The sequence below is a fragment of the Emydura macquarii genome, unplaced genomic scaffold (genome assembly GCF_026122565.2).
Source record: "Emydura macquarii macquarii isolate MOO-44397 ecotype Brisbane River unplaced genomic scaffold, CSIRO-AGI_Emac_v2 contig_2481, whole genome shotgun sequence".
NCBI lineage: Eukaryota > Metazoa > Chordata > Testudines > Chelidae > Emydura > Emydura macquarii.
Genome location: NW_027132618.1, coordinates 94705 through 110691, shown reverse-complemented (window position 1 = coordinate 110691; position 15987 = coordinate 94705). Strand labels below are relative to the sequence as shown.

The 15987-nt window shown below is 40.4% G+C and overlaps 1 protein-coding gene across 1 annotated transcript in view; it reads right to left on the bottom strand.

The window, feature by feature from the left end:
- Nucleotides 1–15987, bottom strand: part of SGIP1 (SH3GL interacting endocytic adaptor 1) — a 168623-nt gene that overhangs the window by 78344 nt on the left and 74292 nt on the right. Inside the window, exons 4-8 of the mRNA XM_067563332.1 lie at nt 14297–14321; nt 10464–10541; nt 8336–8392; nt 6624–6678; nt 3408–3583 (exon numbers count right to left, since the gene is read on the bottom strand). Of these exons, the coding sequence (XP_067419433.1) occupies nt 3408–3583; nt 6624–6678; nt 8336–8392; nt 10464–10541; nt 14297–14321 (391 nt within the window). The remainder of the gene's footprint in view (nt 1–3407; nt 3584–6623; nt 6679–8335; nt 8393–10463; nt 10542–14296; nt 14322–15987) is intronic.

Here is a 15987-nt window from a genome sequence, read left to right as displayed (position 1 = left end):
GTGTAGAGGCGATCTCGCAGTGGTATATCCAATGTAGGAGCTGACAGGACACACATGCCTTCCTTTTTCAGTGTATCAGGAAAGGGGGACATAGTTAGAATACATATATTCTATCCGTCCTGGCCTAAGTGCTCAGCCCTTCATGGCGGGTATAGGCCAACGTACCTAAGACCAGCCCTCAGGCTAGTTTAACCCAAAACAAATGGTGGTACTTGCCGAGAACAGCACCAGAATCAGAGCAGCACAAAGGAGTGCTTTATGCCAGCTGTGTATGCTGCCCGCTGATCTCTGCTGCATGTATTTTGGGAGTGTCCAAGGATCTGGACCTATGCCTTTATCTTTGATAACTCCACTAGTGATTCTTCTTTACAGACAGACCTCATATAATCCAGTTAATATAATGTTAATATTTATGGTCTGATCCTCCAGCTGATGTGAACTAGTGTAACTCCATTGAACTGAACTGAACTGAGCTATGCTGATTTACAGAAGCTGAGGATCAGGCTCTTCGTATCTTTCTCTCTCCCCCAATTCACCTCTGCCTAATTTTTTCTGTCTAATTCACATATTTCCCTTCTGTGATCAGCATTACAGCAACTAGGCTCAAGTCGAACTTCCTCCAGGCAATGTCAGTGGATCAGGAAGCCACATGCTCCACAGAGCAACAAAGCCATCATTCTGCATGATTTAGTCCCCACATCTCCCACAGCCCAGGAAATGAGAGTCCCAAATTGACTCTTGAACCTAGCTTCCGCACATAGCAACAGAATACGCTGCTGTCCTGCCTCCAAGCCAGCTGCAGCATCTTTACGATTTCATAACTGTACAAGTCAGCTCACCAGAACAAAGACTAGCCACAAACCAAATTCTGACACGTTTGCATGCAAAAGGGAAGAACTTCATGCAGCAGCAAATTAACAAACATGAATGTGTTTGCAAAGGGACTAAATCCTGCTCCAGATCAGTCAAAGGCAAAACTCCCATTCAGTGGGAAAAGAATCATAGAAACTAGGAAACAGATACTCATTTAATTCACAAATGAAAATAGGCTTTGACCTTGCAGTGTATTTAGTAGAGCGTGCAGTTCTGTGGGATTTAAGTATTTTTTCTTATTTCAATTTCAGAAACACAAGGCACAAGAGAGCAAGTGGCCAAGTGAGCCTAATTCCTTTTATGTTGCTTCATGCGCATTTTCTTTCAAAGTTATTAAAGCATTGTAACAACTAAGAAAAATGTGATTGCCAGGAACCAACCAAAATTTGAGAATCTCTTAATCCTTTACTTGCAAAACACATTTAGTGATCATGAATATTCTTCAGCATGAGATCAACCCCAGATTCAAAAACTTTAGGGCAATTAGATGTCCAAAGTACAGAATTACTTGAAGAGTTAGTACCACACATCTGCCAGTCATGAATTATGTATATTTGAGAGTTATTTATAAGGATGAGGGACCTCAGAATGGGGGCTGCATTCTGAGATAAATGCTCCAATTTATAGATTTCAAATTCTATATAGATGACCTGCTACTTGGAAAGAATAGCCTTGCGTCATCTCAGTTTCTGCTGCTTAAAATGAAGATAAATGCTTCAATCCCAGAAGCAGAAATCAGACATTGAAGAAGCCTGTTAGATCTTCTTGCCCCATCTCTGCACAACTTATCCCTTTAGTATATTTTTTAAGTGCTTGCTCTATTTTATTTTTAAATGTTTCAATATTTTCCCTCTTTCCACAAAATGATATCCTCACCTATAGATATAGGTACACACAGATATATGGACATTGGACTGCTGTGGCTGGGATGGGGCAAAGAGAACCACAAACAGATTTGGTTTGGATGATGCTGCATGATCCTAGGAACTTTAATACAAACTCTGGGATTCAAATGCGAAACTCCAGGAACCACCCTGGTCACAGAGAGGAGAAAGCATTAAAAAGAAAAAAGAAAAAAAAATCACTAAATGGGCCAATCATCAAGGGGAAACTTCCATAGACAAAATCTCAGACAGGTTATCATCACACTTTGGGTTTCATCCCAAATCTAAAACTCCCCACTTCAGGGAAGGATTAATGGCTTTACTTCTTAGACACTCACAAAAATTGGTGATGTTGCACTAGCCTAAATAAGGAGGGGGGGAAAAAAGACTGCAGTTTCAGTTCATTTTCACTTTGCTTTTTTGGGATGCATTCACATCCCAAACTCAAAGCAAGATGCCAGGCTTGCAAATCCATGGAACTCTAAAAAAAGGCTACTTAAAACCCTTACTGAGAGAAATTACAGAGCTTTGCATAGCTGAATAGATTGGGATAGCAAGTCAGATCTTGGCAAGCCTTGAAAAAGATACATGCCAATGAAATGAAAACCAGGAAGGGTTTAATAAAATATGATCTTTCCTTTTAAAAATCTAGATTAATTTTTTCATTAAGGAATGAATTGAGGAACATGTAACATTGTATATCAATGTTATTAGAAAGATGTGTAGGTGTGTTTGTGATCTGGAAAGTAACAGATCAAAACAAGAGGTAGTTTGGATGGATTTTTATGTACAGCAGAAAATGAAACAAAAATTAAAATTAAGACATGAGGATAAAAGAAGGAAGGTAAAAGCAGGGAAATACATGAGGCCTAATTCTGATCTTACTTTTGCCATTTTTACATTTTGTAAAACCAATAATTTCCGTGGAGTTTCTCCCAATTGTTTTATTGCTATTATAGTACAACCTCAGTTACTTAAGTGTCATGAGGGATACTGAGGTCCCTATTTTCCCCACCCTTAACCATGTTGAGTAGCATCTTTTTACATGAATGATCAATCCCACTGATTTCAATAAGGTGACTCATAATATGGTATTGCCCAATGTAGATGGATAGTATCAGGCCCTAATAAGTTTTGATATCTGAGAGAACTTTCAGCATAATTAACAGATATGAGAGAACATGACTGTTTTGGGTAATGGGGAGTTTCAGATAACTGGAGTCTGGATTGTTCAAATTCTACTGTAATAGCAAATACTACTTTTTTAAAATAAAAAATTAAGTATACATTTTGGGTTTCTCTCATTTGGAGATGTGTGAAACTCACTAAAACAAGGTCAATGCATAGAAAAGTTGTTGTAATAAAAACCTTCTCAGTATTTTAACACATTCAAGAAACTTCCTAATATTTTAGCACATTCAGAACGAAAAAAAATACCTATTACAAAAATCATGAATCTCCAAGAGTTAGTTTAATCACCCAGCAGCCACAAATAACAAATGGTGTCTAATAAAGTGCAAAACAGTTGTACTTAACTATGAGTCAGTTTGACACCCAATTAACAGACTTGCTGACCACTAATACAATGAACCAGGATAGGAGGTTATTGTTCTTCCAACTTTGTAAAAGATTAAAACACAAGGCACTCACCACTGGAGATGGAGAAAGTGCGATGTTGCCTATTGATGCTTTCAATTCATCTACAGTTGCTGCACTCTTAAGAATGTCTTTAGCCTGCAAAGGCTTAATCTTAATGTTAAATTTCTTGTGCGACTCCTCTTCTTCTTCTGATTCACTTGAGGAATAAAAGTGCTTTCCTTTGGTAGGTAGATCACAGTTAAAGAATGTTTTGTTCTGTGAAGAGGTAGGCTTTTTATACAGAGTGGAGGCAAAACAGTCCCCCCTCCCCCTCTTCAAACTCCTAAACAACTAAGGTCAAGTTTTCAAAAAGTGCCTCAGTCCTGTTTTCCAAAGAGACATCAGTACTTGGAAGCTTAAGTCCCTCTGATTTTCCAATAGGATTTAGGTTCTTAAGTCACTTTGGAAAATGGGATTTAGATGCTTTTGAAAATTTTACCCCAATTGTTCACTTGCACAAATGGGTAACAGAGGATACACATTTTGGCCAATCTTGTCACTATTATTCCATTTTGTCATATTTGTATATAAAATACGTACATATACAAACAACACTATACAGTATGGAGGTAAATTGCTAACTGCTCAAAAAATAGGTAAATCTGCACCGTGGGATAGCATTAATTTATAAGTCAGTCTTCTTTTCCCACCAATCAGCACTGTACCAGTTTACCACTGTATACACTAATACAGTGGTTCCCAACCCTTTTGGCTTAAGGGCCACAAATACCATTTCTACAAACCTGAAGAGCCACCAGTCTATCAACTCATGAAAGGTATTGGATATATACACATCATAGAATCAGAGTTGGAAGGGACCTCAGGAGGTCATCTAGTCCAACCCCCTGCTCAGAGCAGGACTAACCTCAGTTAAATAATCCCAGCGAGGGTTTTGTCAAGCCGTAGCTTAAAAACCTCTAAAGATGGAGATTCCACCACCTCCCTAGGTAACCCATTCCAGTGCTTCACCACCCTCCTAGTGAAAAACCTTTTCCTAATGTCCAACCTAGGCCTCCCCCACTGCAACTTGAGACCATTGCTCCTTGTTCTGCCACCGAGAACAGCCTAGTTCCATCCTCCCTGGAACCCCCTTTCAGGTAGTTAAAGGGCTGCTATCAAATCCCCCCTCATTCTTCTCTTCTGTAGACTGAAGGACTACAAATCACTACATATTTGAAGTAAACATTTCGATGCTACTGTGCTCATTTTTACATTCACTATCTTACACTTATAAGTTACTCACAGTATATCACACACTCACAGACAAAGCACTAGTGTAGCCTCCTTGCTGATCTCCCATACCCCTGGCTGCAGCAGGGAAACCGCACATGTCCTGTAACCCTGTACTCTCCACCTGGGTCCCTAGGCAGTGGCTCCCTTCTGCAGCCAGGGAGATGGGAAATCAGTGCTCCGCTTCCTCTAGCTCCAGCAGGGACCTCAGAGCCTATGGACCCATGCGGAGCGCTTTGCCATGCTCCCTGCTACAGCCGGGGAGAGGGGAGCGCTGATCTTCCATCCCCTTGGCTGCAGCAAGGAACCTGCACCAGTCTTGTAGCCCCGTGGCAACGTACTCCGCATGTGTCCTTAGGCTGCAGCTCCCTTCTGCAGCCAGAGGGAGGGGTGCAGTGGGCCACTTTGAAAGACCCTGCGGGCCACTTTTGGCCTGTAGAGCATGGGTTGGGAACCACTGCACTAATATGTAACCAGGAAGTTTCAGTTTCAGGAGGAAGTTATGAGCCTATTTTCCCCGCTGTTGACTTACTAAAGGCAGCTCACTGCATGGGCCAATTCTTTTATGCAGTATGGCTGTTTCATATCACACGATTGACACAGACTACTTGTAAAGTTAGCGAAGCCAGTAACAGAAATCATCCAGTTCAAAGGGTGTAGCACTGAATCTCATGCCACTAACCTTCCCTGCAACCGGGATAGAAGGGGTGTGATTGGAGGAAAGGGGACATGGCTACAACATCCCTTCACTGTGCCAATCCGCAGCTGTGTGTTGCAACCTGGGATATGAGAGAGACAGAGAGTTCCTCAGGCTGTTCAAACAAAATGCAGAGGTCCTGGCCAGCAGTAAGAGGATGAAGGAAGAGGATGTGTGAGCTTTAAGTCCCCTTCACATGCACACCTCAGGCCTGTGCTGCGTGTGTCACAATGGAGACTATGGGCTCGTGTGTAGATATTGTTCTACAATTTTGAGAACATCTAAAATGTTATGGCCATCTGTACCACGTAAACAAAATTCATGATCGCTATCGTAAGTGTTTTCTGTGATGCCTATCACACACTAGATACATATTGTATTTAAAATACACGTATCTACGCTTTCACAGCTGGTAACACATCATTGTAAATGGACAGTGATTTTCAAAAGGCAAGTTCACTTTTGCTTATATTTGCTTTTACAAAAACTAAACATCTCCTCTTGCTCCTGCTTATGTCCAATTAAATGGATGAAAGCAAAAGTGTCAACAATTACACGGCCTATTAGATCAGCATAAGCAAGCTGGAAATTAAATATAATACTTTGTACATTTCTATATAAACTTCCATAAGAGAATCACAGCATGATTTATAAACATTCACTAGTGTCACTAGTTGGTTGAGAAGCAAAATAGTAGCACCTCCATTTTATAGATGGAGAAACAAAGAAATCGTTAGGTGACTTGCCCAAGTGAATCTATGGCAGAGCTGAAAATAGGACTGAGAGTCTAGAGATCCGAGTTCTAACCATTAGATAATGATTCCTACTTTTCTAGACCCATCAATGTAACATTTGTTCAGCTCCCCTAATTTTAATTCTCTCTTACAAGGCCAAAGAGGTGCTGCAGAGAGATGTAAACTGCTTCCTTCCTCCCATGAATAAACACACTGCTTCTGCAGCCTTCTAGTCTCTGCCAACCCAGAGAAAAAGGATAGAAATCTGCTTCTATTCATTGTGAGCATTATAATCACATCTGTTTTAGTGGCATGCACTGAACATAATTATTTCTCAGTGTACTTCCTATCCGCTTACTCCTTTCTGTCAATTTCCTATGACTATAACAAGGCAATTGGAAGTGCCTTCTGGTTAAGTGTATCAAGTGATTCTCCACTGGGCTTCACTTTTAGCTGAGGAATAATAGTGCACAGAAAAATAAGGGAAAAATTTCAGTGACCAATCCATGAACCCAAGATCATCTTACAGTTTGCAAATTGAGATGTAAGGCTAACAATAAAGGATATAGCCTGGTTCTTCTGGTCTGATGCTGTATCCCTCTTCATCAAGCTCAGGTGAATTCTGGGTGGGGTACAAATAAAACAAAGTAATTCAGTTCTTGTAAAACTTTTTGTTAAAGAGCAGCTTAAGCTATTTCTTCTATCCGGAGGATATGTCAAAGGAAACACTGAGCTGATTAAATAGTGAGCTTTACCCAAAACTAGGAAAGGTAGAGCAAGCTGAAGAGAAGCCTTTGTTTACAGGCAGCTCAACATGGCTGCAGCTGCTCTTGCTAATATCCATAAACTACCCTCCCATGACAAGGTAAATGATATTGTTATTAACTCTGGCAGTGTCAATCAAATACACTGCAAAGAGCTGAGATGGCAAGCGTAAAGGTTTGGAGGGAAAAGAAAGGCAGGATTGTGGGAACTGCACAGGATTTTAACAGTCTCAGTTGGGTCACCGCAACTAGGGCCCACAGAATTAGACAGGCAAAAAGTGCTGGGAAGAGAGATGGAAACAATGGAATGCAGGCACCAAAAATATGATGGTATATAATATAGAAACACTCAGTCATTCTAGAGAAGGATTCCTCCTCAAGAGTGCATACATTCCAGAATAGCATTCGAGCCTGCAAGTCTTTGAGCCCACAAAGTAGGCTAAAGAATCAGACCCACCGGCAGCTAAGGCAGAAGTTATTAGTGCTGCATTTAACATAGGTTTGAACTTTTAGCTTCTCTGCAGGTAAACGTTCTCAATATACAATTGAAATTTAATTCTTTTTCCAATTAACGTTGACATCTTCCATATTGACGGTATAATCAGTCTCATATACTTGTTACTCACGGTAATTGGTACTTAATGGGTAATTCGAGCTACGCGGTCTCTGGACAATTTTACACAATCTAATTAACATGCACATATAAAATATATTTCAGAGGAAGGTTAGGTTTCAGCTACACATTTGTGGGGTGATAAAATAGCTGAATTCATTATTTTTCCCCCCACAGTGATGTAGTTCTTATAATTGCCAATTCTGATTCAACAGTAAGACTTCAAATCACTTAAAGAGGTGCACACAGCATGAAAAAACTGGTTAGTTCCCTCATGTAATTTTAATACCACAAAAATATATTTTCCTATATTTTATTACAGGTTCCCCTCTCTCTCTCTCTCTCTCTCCCCTGTTGCTCCATGATACATAAACAACAGGGGAAATTTCCGATAGTTAAATTGATTACACATGAAGCACGGTCAAATTCACAATGTCCACAGACAAAAACTGGAGAGAAGATTATTTTCTCTAATCACCCTCAGTTCCAGCGATCTTAGGTGTAACTTGTAACAACAGCCAAAAGTTTTCCCAATAGAAGTGCACTTTCCAAGTTGACAGTGTCCCTCCCCTAATTCAGGCTTACTGTAGTCACACAGTCATTTCCACATAAAATATTTAGAAAGGAAAACTGAGTCTTTTCCTGAACTATATGATAACATTTGAACCAGGCTGGAATTGTGAATACTCCAGGATGTGATCTTCATCCTGAAGTGGAGAGAGTGAAATAAGGATCAAGCTGCTGAATATGAAGCAAACACTTGGATCACCAAAAACAATCATGTCGGCTAGAGTGAGATAATCCTGCAGCATTATGAAGGTATATGAAGTTATCTATCACACATTACTGATATCTATTAAACAAAGCAGTGGCAGGGAGAAATCATTCAGATAGATACTTACATATCTTTCCCAGTCAATTTCTGCATAAAATCCATTTGGAGCTCCATTACTTTTCTTCTGTAATATATTTAAGAACAAATATACAATTTTTAAGTTGAAGAGCCAAGGGATCACACAATGTGTATCAGGAGTGAACTAATGAAATCTGTTACAGCATGACCAGATTAAAAACTGTCCAAAGAAACTGGTCAGTAAGGTTAGATGATCATTTTAACTCTATATAATAGTTGCAACAGCTATTTCATACAAATGATAAAAAATATCTTTTTAAAATAATGCAAAAGACTGATTTTATGTAACAAATAGGGCAGTTCAAAATTCATAGCCCAGCAATAAAGGATTCTACAGAAATGCAAAGTATCTTCCACACCTCTATTTCAATGCACTTTATAAACAACCATTAATTGAAATCCACAACATTCCTGTGAGGAAGGGAAGAAAAATTATTAATTCATTGTTCTGTGCTGAGCTGCTTCAGCACATTTATAGTGCTGCTGGTACACCACCACCAAGCATTGGACAGATATCCACAATACTTTCACTTATAGAGTATACATAGCTTTCTTCAGATTGTAATGGAGGTAGTTGTGAGTTTGAACATATGCATATGTACATCTAGAAAACCATGTCAAAAGTAATGTTTAAATTATATATTGAGCTGCCTTACTTAGTCATCATCCGTTGACTTAGTCTTTTCTGAGAAATTTCATGATATGCTAACATGTATTACTGGTTTCTACAGGAAGTAATGTTGCTTTTTATAGGCAGTAAACTGTATTAATTGCAGAAATGGTGCTAAATGGTGCAACAAAAATGAGTAATTTTCCACCCGAGGTTTGTGTCGGAAGTCTAAAGAGGCTCAGATTGATCTAGGGTCAAACTCTGCTATTATTAACACACCCACCACCTGTGGCAAAAATGGCTCCCTTGTCAATATCAGCTAATTAGCAAAACAAAAATGGATAGCTGGGCAGAGTTCTGTCCTTAGCTTGAAAACTTGTACTCTCAGTGTACATTACATTTTAATTGCGAAGTTATAAAATATGACCCAAACGAGTTGATAAAAGAAACACCAATGCACCTTTTCCACAGAGCGATGCAGATGAAGGCCACCATAATGTTCAAAAAGGAACAGTGCTGCATTACTGATGGCACCATGGTTAGATTCATTTTAAAGCCAAGTCAACTGTCTCTTCTTCACCCCATGATAAAAAATGTCAAAGAAGTCTCTACATTTAAGATGTACTGTACATGCAGTAAACCAATCTCTTTTCAAATCAACAAGCTGTTTATCAGTCAGAGATGTCAAACTAACACACTTATGCATGCTAAAGTAGTCAGGCCATTCTTAAGGCATTAAATGTATTTGAACAACGATCTTATTTAAATACTTACTATAGGCCCAGTTTTCAAGCTCAGGCAAGTAAGTTAGACAGCACCCAGACTGGAACTGGCTGAACAGCAGTGCCAGGGCATTCAAATACCCCAATTTAAGGGCCCAATCCAACCTTCATTCAAAATCAGCAGAGAGACTCCTATTGACTTCAGTTGGACCAGGCCACAAGCATCTAAGGGCTTGCTTACATGGACATTTAGTTCGCAGCAAGCGGAGGTGTGAATCTACCCTGCACTAGCCTACTGCGTATCAGCTGTCTGCGTGGACCCTGCTGATGCACATTAACAGTTCACTAATGCCTTCTGAGCTAATCTTCTTTGAAAGAGGACTAATCAAAGCACATTAACGAACTATTAATGAACATAGGGTCCATACAGATAGTCCCTGGCAGGCCAGTGTGAGGTACAGTCTGCTCATGTAGACAAGCCCTAAGTCATTCTGTTTCTATACCATGCTCATCACCGTAGTATCCCAGCACCTAAATGCAGAACAGAGTACCCTATCTTAGAGCCTGAAGAATAAAAATTGAGTTTTGAACGTGCCCTGCATAGTTGTTGATCTTCACATTTTTAATAGTAAATTTGTATTTGTAGCTAACATACCAGAATTCTCTTACTATACAGGAGTCTGAAAGGTATTTTTTCCTAATTTGTCCAACAATTTTTTAAACATTTTTTAACTCACTGTTTTTATAACCCTTTGGAAGCTTTAAACTGAAATTCGTGTCCTTACCGAATTTTTTTTTCCTCCTTCTCGTGCACACTCTGGTTTGTTATTGGAGGGTGGTTCATGAGGATGAGGGCTGGGCAGCTGGAATGGATTTTGTTTTTGTAGAAAAAGTGTTAAAGTATTGGGTGGGTTTTAAACACACAGAGAATGACATGGAGTTAGCAAACATACTATACAGTTTAAAAAAAGAAGGTTGGCCAAATTTGGTTCCTTTGAATGTAAAGGAAACACTGGGATACATACCAGGGCTCTATTCAACAGATACTAGGGTTGGTGGATACTAGGCTACAGAGAATCTATGGTATCTTGTATCTCAAGGACACATCAGATCCTATTCCTGGTTCAGCAGGCACTTAAAGGGCCTGTTCCCACAGAATCGAGCCCTGAATCTGTAAAATGGGCAGGAAGAATCAGACAGTACATCAGAGCTCTCACACTCCTTAATAAACATCTCTTCTTGACTGTCTCACGAACACCTCCCTCTCTGCTTGATCCACAGACCATCTTCCCTCCCATTAACCGTCATATCATTCCTGCGGCAACAGCAGCAGGTGCTTGCATGGAAAAGTAGCATTCAGAAGGGATTTACTACATTTTGGCTGCCTATTAATGCAGCTTAGCAGCTGGGAACAGGAGGGGATGTCAGCAGCACATGGCCACCCAATTTCCCATGGGCCACAGCTTGAGAACTTCAGCTCTATAAAAGGAAGCATCATATACCAACAACTGATACAGGCAGAATGGCTAGGATTCTGTACTTTGGGATTTCCAGCAGTGGTTTAATGAAGGAGAGGATAGAAGTGGGGGGGGGGGGGGAGGCGCACCAACTGGGCCCTCCTTGGAGGTGCTGCTCCCCACTGACATCCCCGGTGGCCGTGCCAACCTGGCTCCTCTGGGCCCATGCTGGGCACAACAAGGGAGCCGTAGGGACCCCAGCCACGCAGGGACCATGCTGCCTCCCCCCCAGTGGCATACCAAAGGAGGGGGCCATGACCCTGGCAGCCAACCTGGGTGGGTGCTAGCCAGGCCCTCCTCCTTGGAGCTGCCCCCCCGCTGACATCCCTGTGGCCACGCTGATCTGGCCTCTCCGCCCCCACATTGGGTGCAACGAAAGACCCATGGGGACCCTGGCTGTGCAGGGGCCAGGCCTCCCCCTCCACACCACCAGGAGGCCCGGGGGCATCTCCCCCATCACTCCTGCTCCCTGTCATCTCCACAGCGGGGGTTGGGGGGGAGAGGGGAGAGAACGGGAAACGGGCCCACAGACCTCCTTCCCCCACGGGGTGCTGCCACCACTGCTGCTGATGGGAAGGCACAAATACAAGTATTGGCCCCTAGGCATCGGAAACCCATGGTATGTCACTGATTTCCAGAACACGTTGTGAAGACAGCATACCATAGGAGGTTGCATTGAATTAGATTCACAACAGATTACGTGAATAACTGCCACTTCAGGTGCCTAAATGCCAGCATCAGGCCTCACTGGGATTAACAAAATCCTCACTTAGCTGCTGTCAAACCCTGCAGGCTCCTAAGCTTGCTCAGCATCTAATTTTTTGCAGTAACAAGTTATCTTGGCGCCTATGTTTCTGCGTCTGTACACACACACTCGCTAGGCATCTGGATGCCTAAGCCCCAATGTGATGCACAAACCAGGGAAATATGGGCATTCTTTCACCTAACTCATTTGCAAGATCCAATTTTTAAGGAGTGTTCAGAGGCCACTTACCAGAGAGCTCATGCAAAATGGCCACAGGCAGGGGAAAGGGGAGAAGAAGGACCTCCCTCACAACTTTTAGCTCAGTGATTAGGTTACTCACCTGGGATGTGTAAGACCACTGGTTCAAGTCCCCCCTCCACCTGAGCAGGAGAAGGGTTTTGAACAGGGATCTACCAACTCTCAGGTGAGTGTCCTATGGACTATGTGATATTCTCATGTGGGGCTCCCTCAGTCTCCTTTATTGAAGCCATTCCACTGTGGATAAATAAATAAAGAGTTATTGGACCAGGGGGACTGGATCCTGGGTGAGGGCTCTAATCATCAGGCTAGAGAGTTATTTTCATGCTTGCTGTCTTAATCTCTCTCTGGCTTAATGATTTGTTGTCAGTGACAATAAAATTGCTAACAGCCTGCTATTGAAGAGTGCCTGTAATCCTAGATCTAACTGCAACATCTGCTACTTCTGTTACTCTTTAGAAACAAAAAAGCAATGATGTGGTCTGAACAGCTACCCACAACTTTGGTGTCCGATTCCTCTGCCACTGAAATCAACAGTAGTTTTGCCATTGGTTTCAGAAGGTACAGGGCTGGGTCTTTTAATCTATTAAATGAACTCTTTATTCTTAGACTCCATGTATGGGGGCATCCATGTTACAGTTTTTTCTTGCATCAAGAAGTGGAGCATGGCTATGTCTGTATATGTGACAGAAAGATGGACAAAATTCCCCCACATATCACCATCATTGGGTAAGTCTGCTATATTTACAGGCAGCCTTGAAAAGTGCAGAGGGAGAAAAGGAAAGTCACATGGCATTTGAAACCATGAGGAGTACTGCATAAAAAGAAAAGATAAGGCAAATCCCTGATTGCAGCTGACATAGAAAAAAAAGGAGAAGAAAGAGTCTAAGGGCAGCAGAACAAAAAGCAGAGGACATGAGGGAGAAAGAGTCCAAGGGCAGTTTAGACAGAAAGGAAAAGAAGCAGAAGAGGAGAAACAGAAATTGAAGATTGGGGAAGACCCATTATACATTCCACAGTTTCATGTAATCTGGAAAGCTACATCTTCTCCCCCCCCCCCCCCCACTTTCTGATGAATAGAGCCTTGATTAAAGTGCAACCCAAAAAGTTTAGTATTCTAAACTTAATTTCTTGACATTTCTTAACAATTAATGACAAAGGGCTCTATGAGTGCAGGGTTATCCCGAAGCTAAGGATCTTGGGTCAGATGCTAAAGACTTATGCCTGGTAAAACTATAATTAGGCATTCCAATTTTTGTACGATTTTACAGGAGACACACATGATTTTTTTTTCATGACTAGTTTAGCTTCCACTCCAGAACTCTGAGTATGGTGCAGAGCAACTACAGTTTCATAGCTGCACCAGTTTTTGAATGTGTTTCTGATTTTTATTTTAGGCAGGAGCTTTTTAAATCTTAGTATGAAATCTCTTAAAAACCACAGTCAAATCCATGTCTGAACCCAACATACTTTCTTGCAAAACTGAAAATTAATAGCCAAAGAAATCAAGACCCGCTAAAGTCCAACTCTAGTAGGGACATTCATTCCTAAAACCGTAAGTTAAAGCAGCCATCATTTAAAAGTAACCACTCTCCTATTTTCAATTTAATATAGAAAATAAAAATTGCATAGAAAATAGTCAAATTTGTCACATTTATCTTAATAACCTTTCAGATTATTAATCCACTGTGTAGAAAATGCTGAACAACAACATTTTCCCAGAAAAAGTAAACATTCATAATAAAAAAGCAGCTTTCATTTGCTTGGCTTTATTTAACATTACCTTTGAACTATTGTTATACAGGATTTATAAAGTGGCTGTATGTACAGCAAGTATTATTGTGGCATTGCAACTATATTGACTGTTTATTTTTGACAAATAAACAATCTTCCCAGACCAAGTACTGAATTCCTCTGATTTAAACAAATAGCTCTCTCATAAACAGAATTATTATATTTACTATATTAAACGGAAAGAGTGAGAAAGTGTAAGACTTCCTTATGCTGATTTGCAGAGGCAAATGCTCTCGGTTAGACACACACTGAATGCTATTAAGAATATATATATATTTTTTAAATAAAAGAGATCAGTACTTACAATTCCATCCCTATCTGGTGATCCTCTGCAACAAAGAGAAAATATAGATTAGTCAAAAACAGTGTAATTCAGACTTTGCTGTTTAACCTTTGGAAACAACTTTCTAAGATAATTGACAAGAGCTGTGGTTTATTGTCAGCAACTTAATATCTCTTTCATGGGATTAGCACTTGACATCATACCTCTCTTATGGAGAAACTGTTTTCAGTGTTTGTTCTTTATATTCATATTCTGATATTCATTCCTACCAAAAGAATCCAAACCTTACTAAATGTGTGTTGTATGTTCTTTTAGAAAACACAGTAGAAATAGCTATAATTGACAATTTAGGGCCCAGTCCTGCAAATACTTTCTACTGAACATAGTCCTTTCTTCTGTAAGTATTAGTTGCACTGAAGTCAGCATAAGGACTGTACATAGTAGCGTTTCAGGACTGGGCCTTAGGCTATAGCAAACATGGAACAGCTACAGAGATGGCAGTCACGTTTATTTAGCATTACATACATTAATAAAGTGTTGAGTGAAAAGATAATTATTAAATCCAGCCCCCACTCTTTCCACCACCCACACTTCTCAGATCCTTCAGTCACATCTAGTGTTACAGATGTTCCAAAGACTGATGGTCAAGACTTATGACATTGTAGAAAATCTATAGGCAGCTATTACCAACTCAAATATAATTAAACAGAACAATGTCCTTCATTGAACCACTCCATAATTCTTGTGTATTCACTTACTCTCTGACTTGATAGTTAAGCCTTATTCATTACGAGAGTCCCAAAACATTCTTCTAAAGCAGCAGATGTTATATCAGATTCCATATTCCACATGTGTTCCTTAAGCTGAGTGGACTAGGCTTTGGGTATGGAATATTTAGACTCCCTACAACTGCATGTTTGAATCCTGGCAGATATGGCTCAATTCTTCCTCTTTCAGACGTATTAGTGGACTGTGATGCAGTTTGCTGTGTGAGCAACTTTTGAATGAGACCCTAGAAAATGAGCTGTTTACCTGTGTTATTTAGATACCTCCATCTTAAAATTCTTTGCAACATGATCTGAAGGAATATCAGAGTTCCACCAACCCTCCACCTCGTCATTTTACTCTTTGTAATATCTTCATTATGGCTATGAATACAAACTGCCTTTGAATATATGCATTAATTGTAGCAGAGATAGAATAGGATGGAAACTGGACTATGAATTTCCAGGTATGCTAGAGAATAGTGATTTTGAGTGCATTGCACATGGGGCTCATGGTTTAACATGAAGATTATTGTTACTGGTTAAGCATCAACACTGTGTTTGATGCTGTACAATACTGAAGAAAAAAAACAGTCCCTGTCCTGAGGAACTTACAATTTAAATAAGTGAGCAACAGAAAACATACTGGGAGATCCAGCAGAAGGTTCTTCATTAGATCAAAGAAACAAAACTGTTACAAAGAGACAACCCAAAATGTGCAAGAGTATGAATATCCAAATGACTTGTGAATAGACAAGTTATTGTGTGTATGAGCCAAACACATTCATGCACAAAAATCTAGGAGATGGCCATATAGTACACCACTGTGCCTCAGCATATACCAAACAACTGCCAGTTTCAGATAAGTTGACTTTTCTCCTGTTGCTGATTGCAGTACTTGAAGTTTGACCTTGAGAAAAAGAGATAAAGGAACTGGTCTAGACCCAG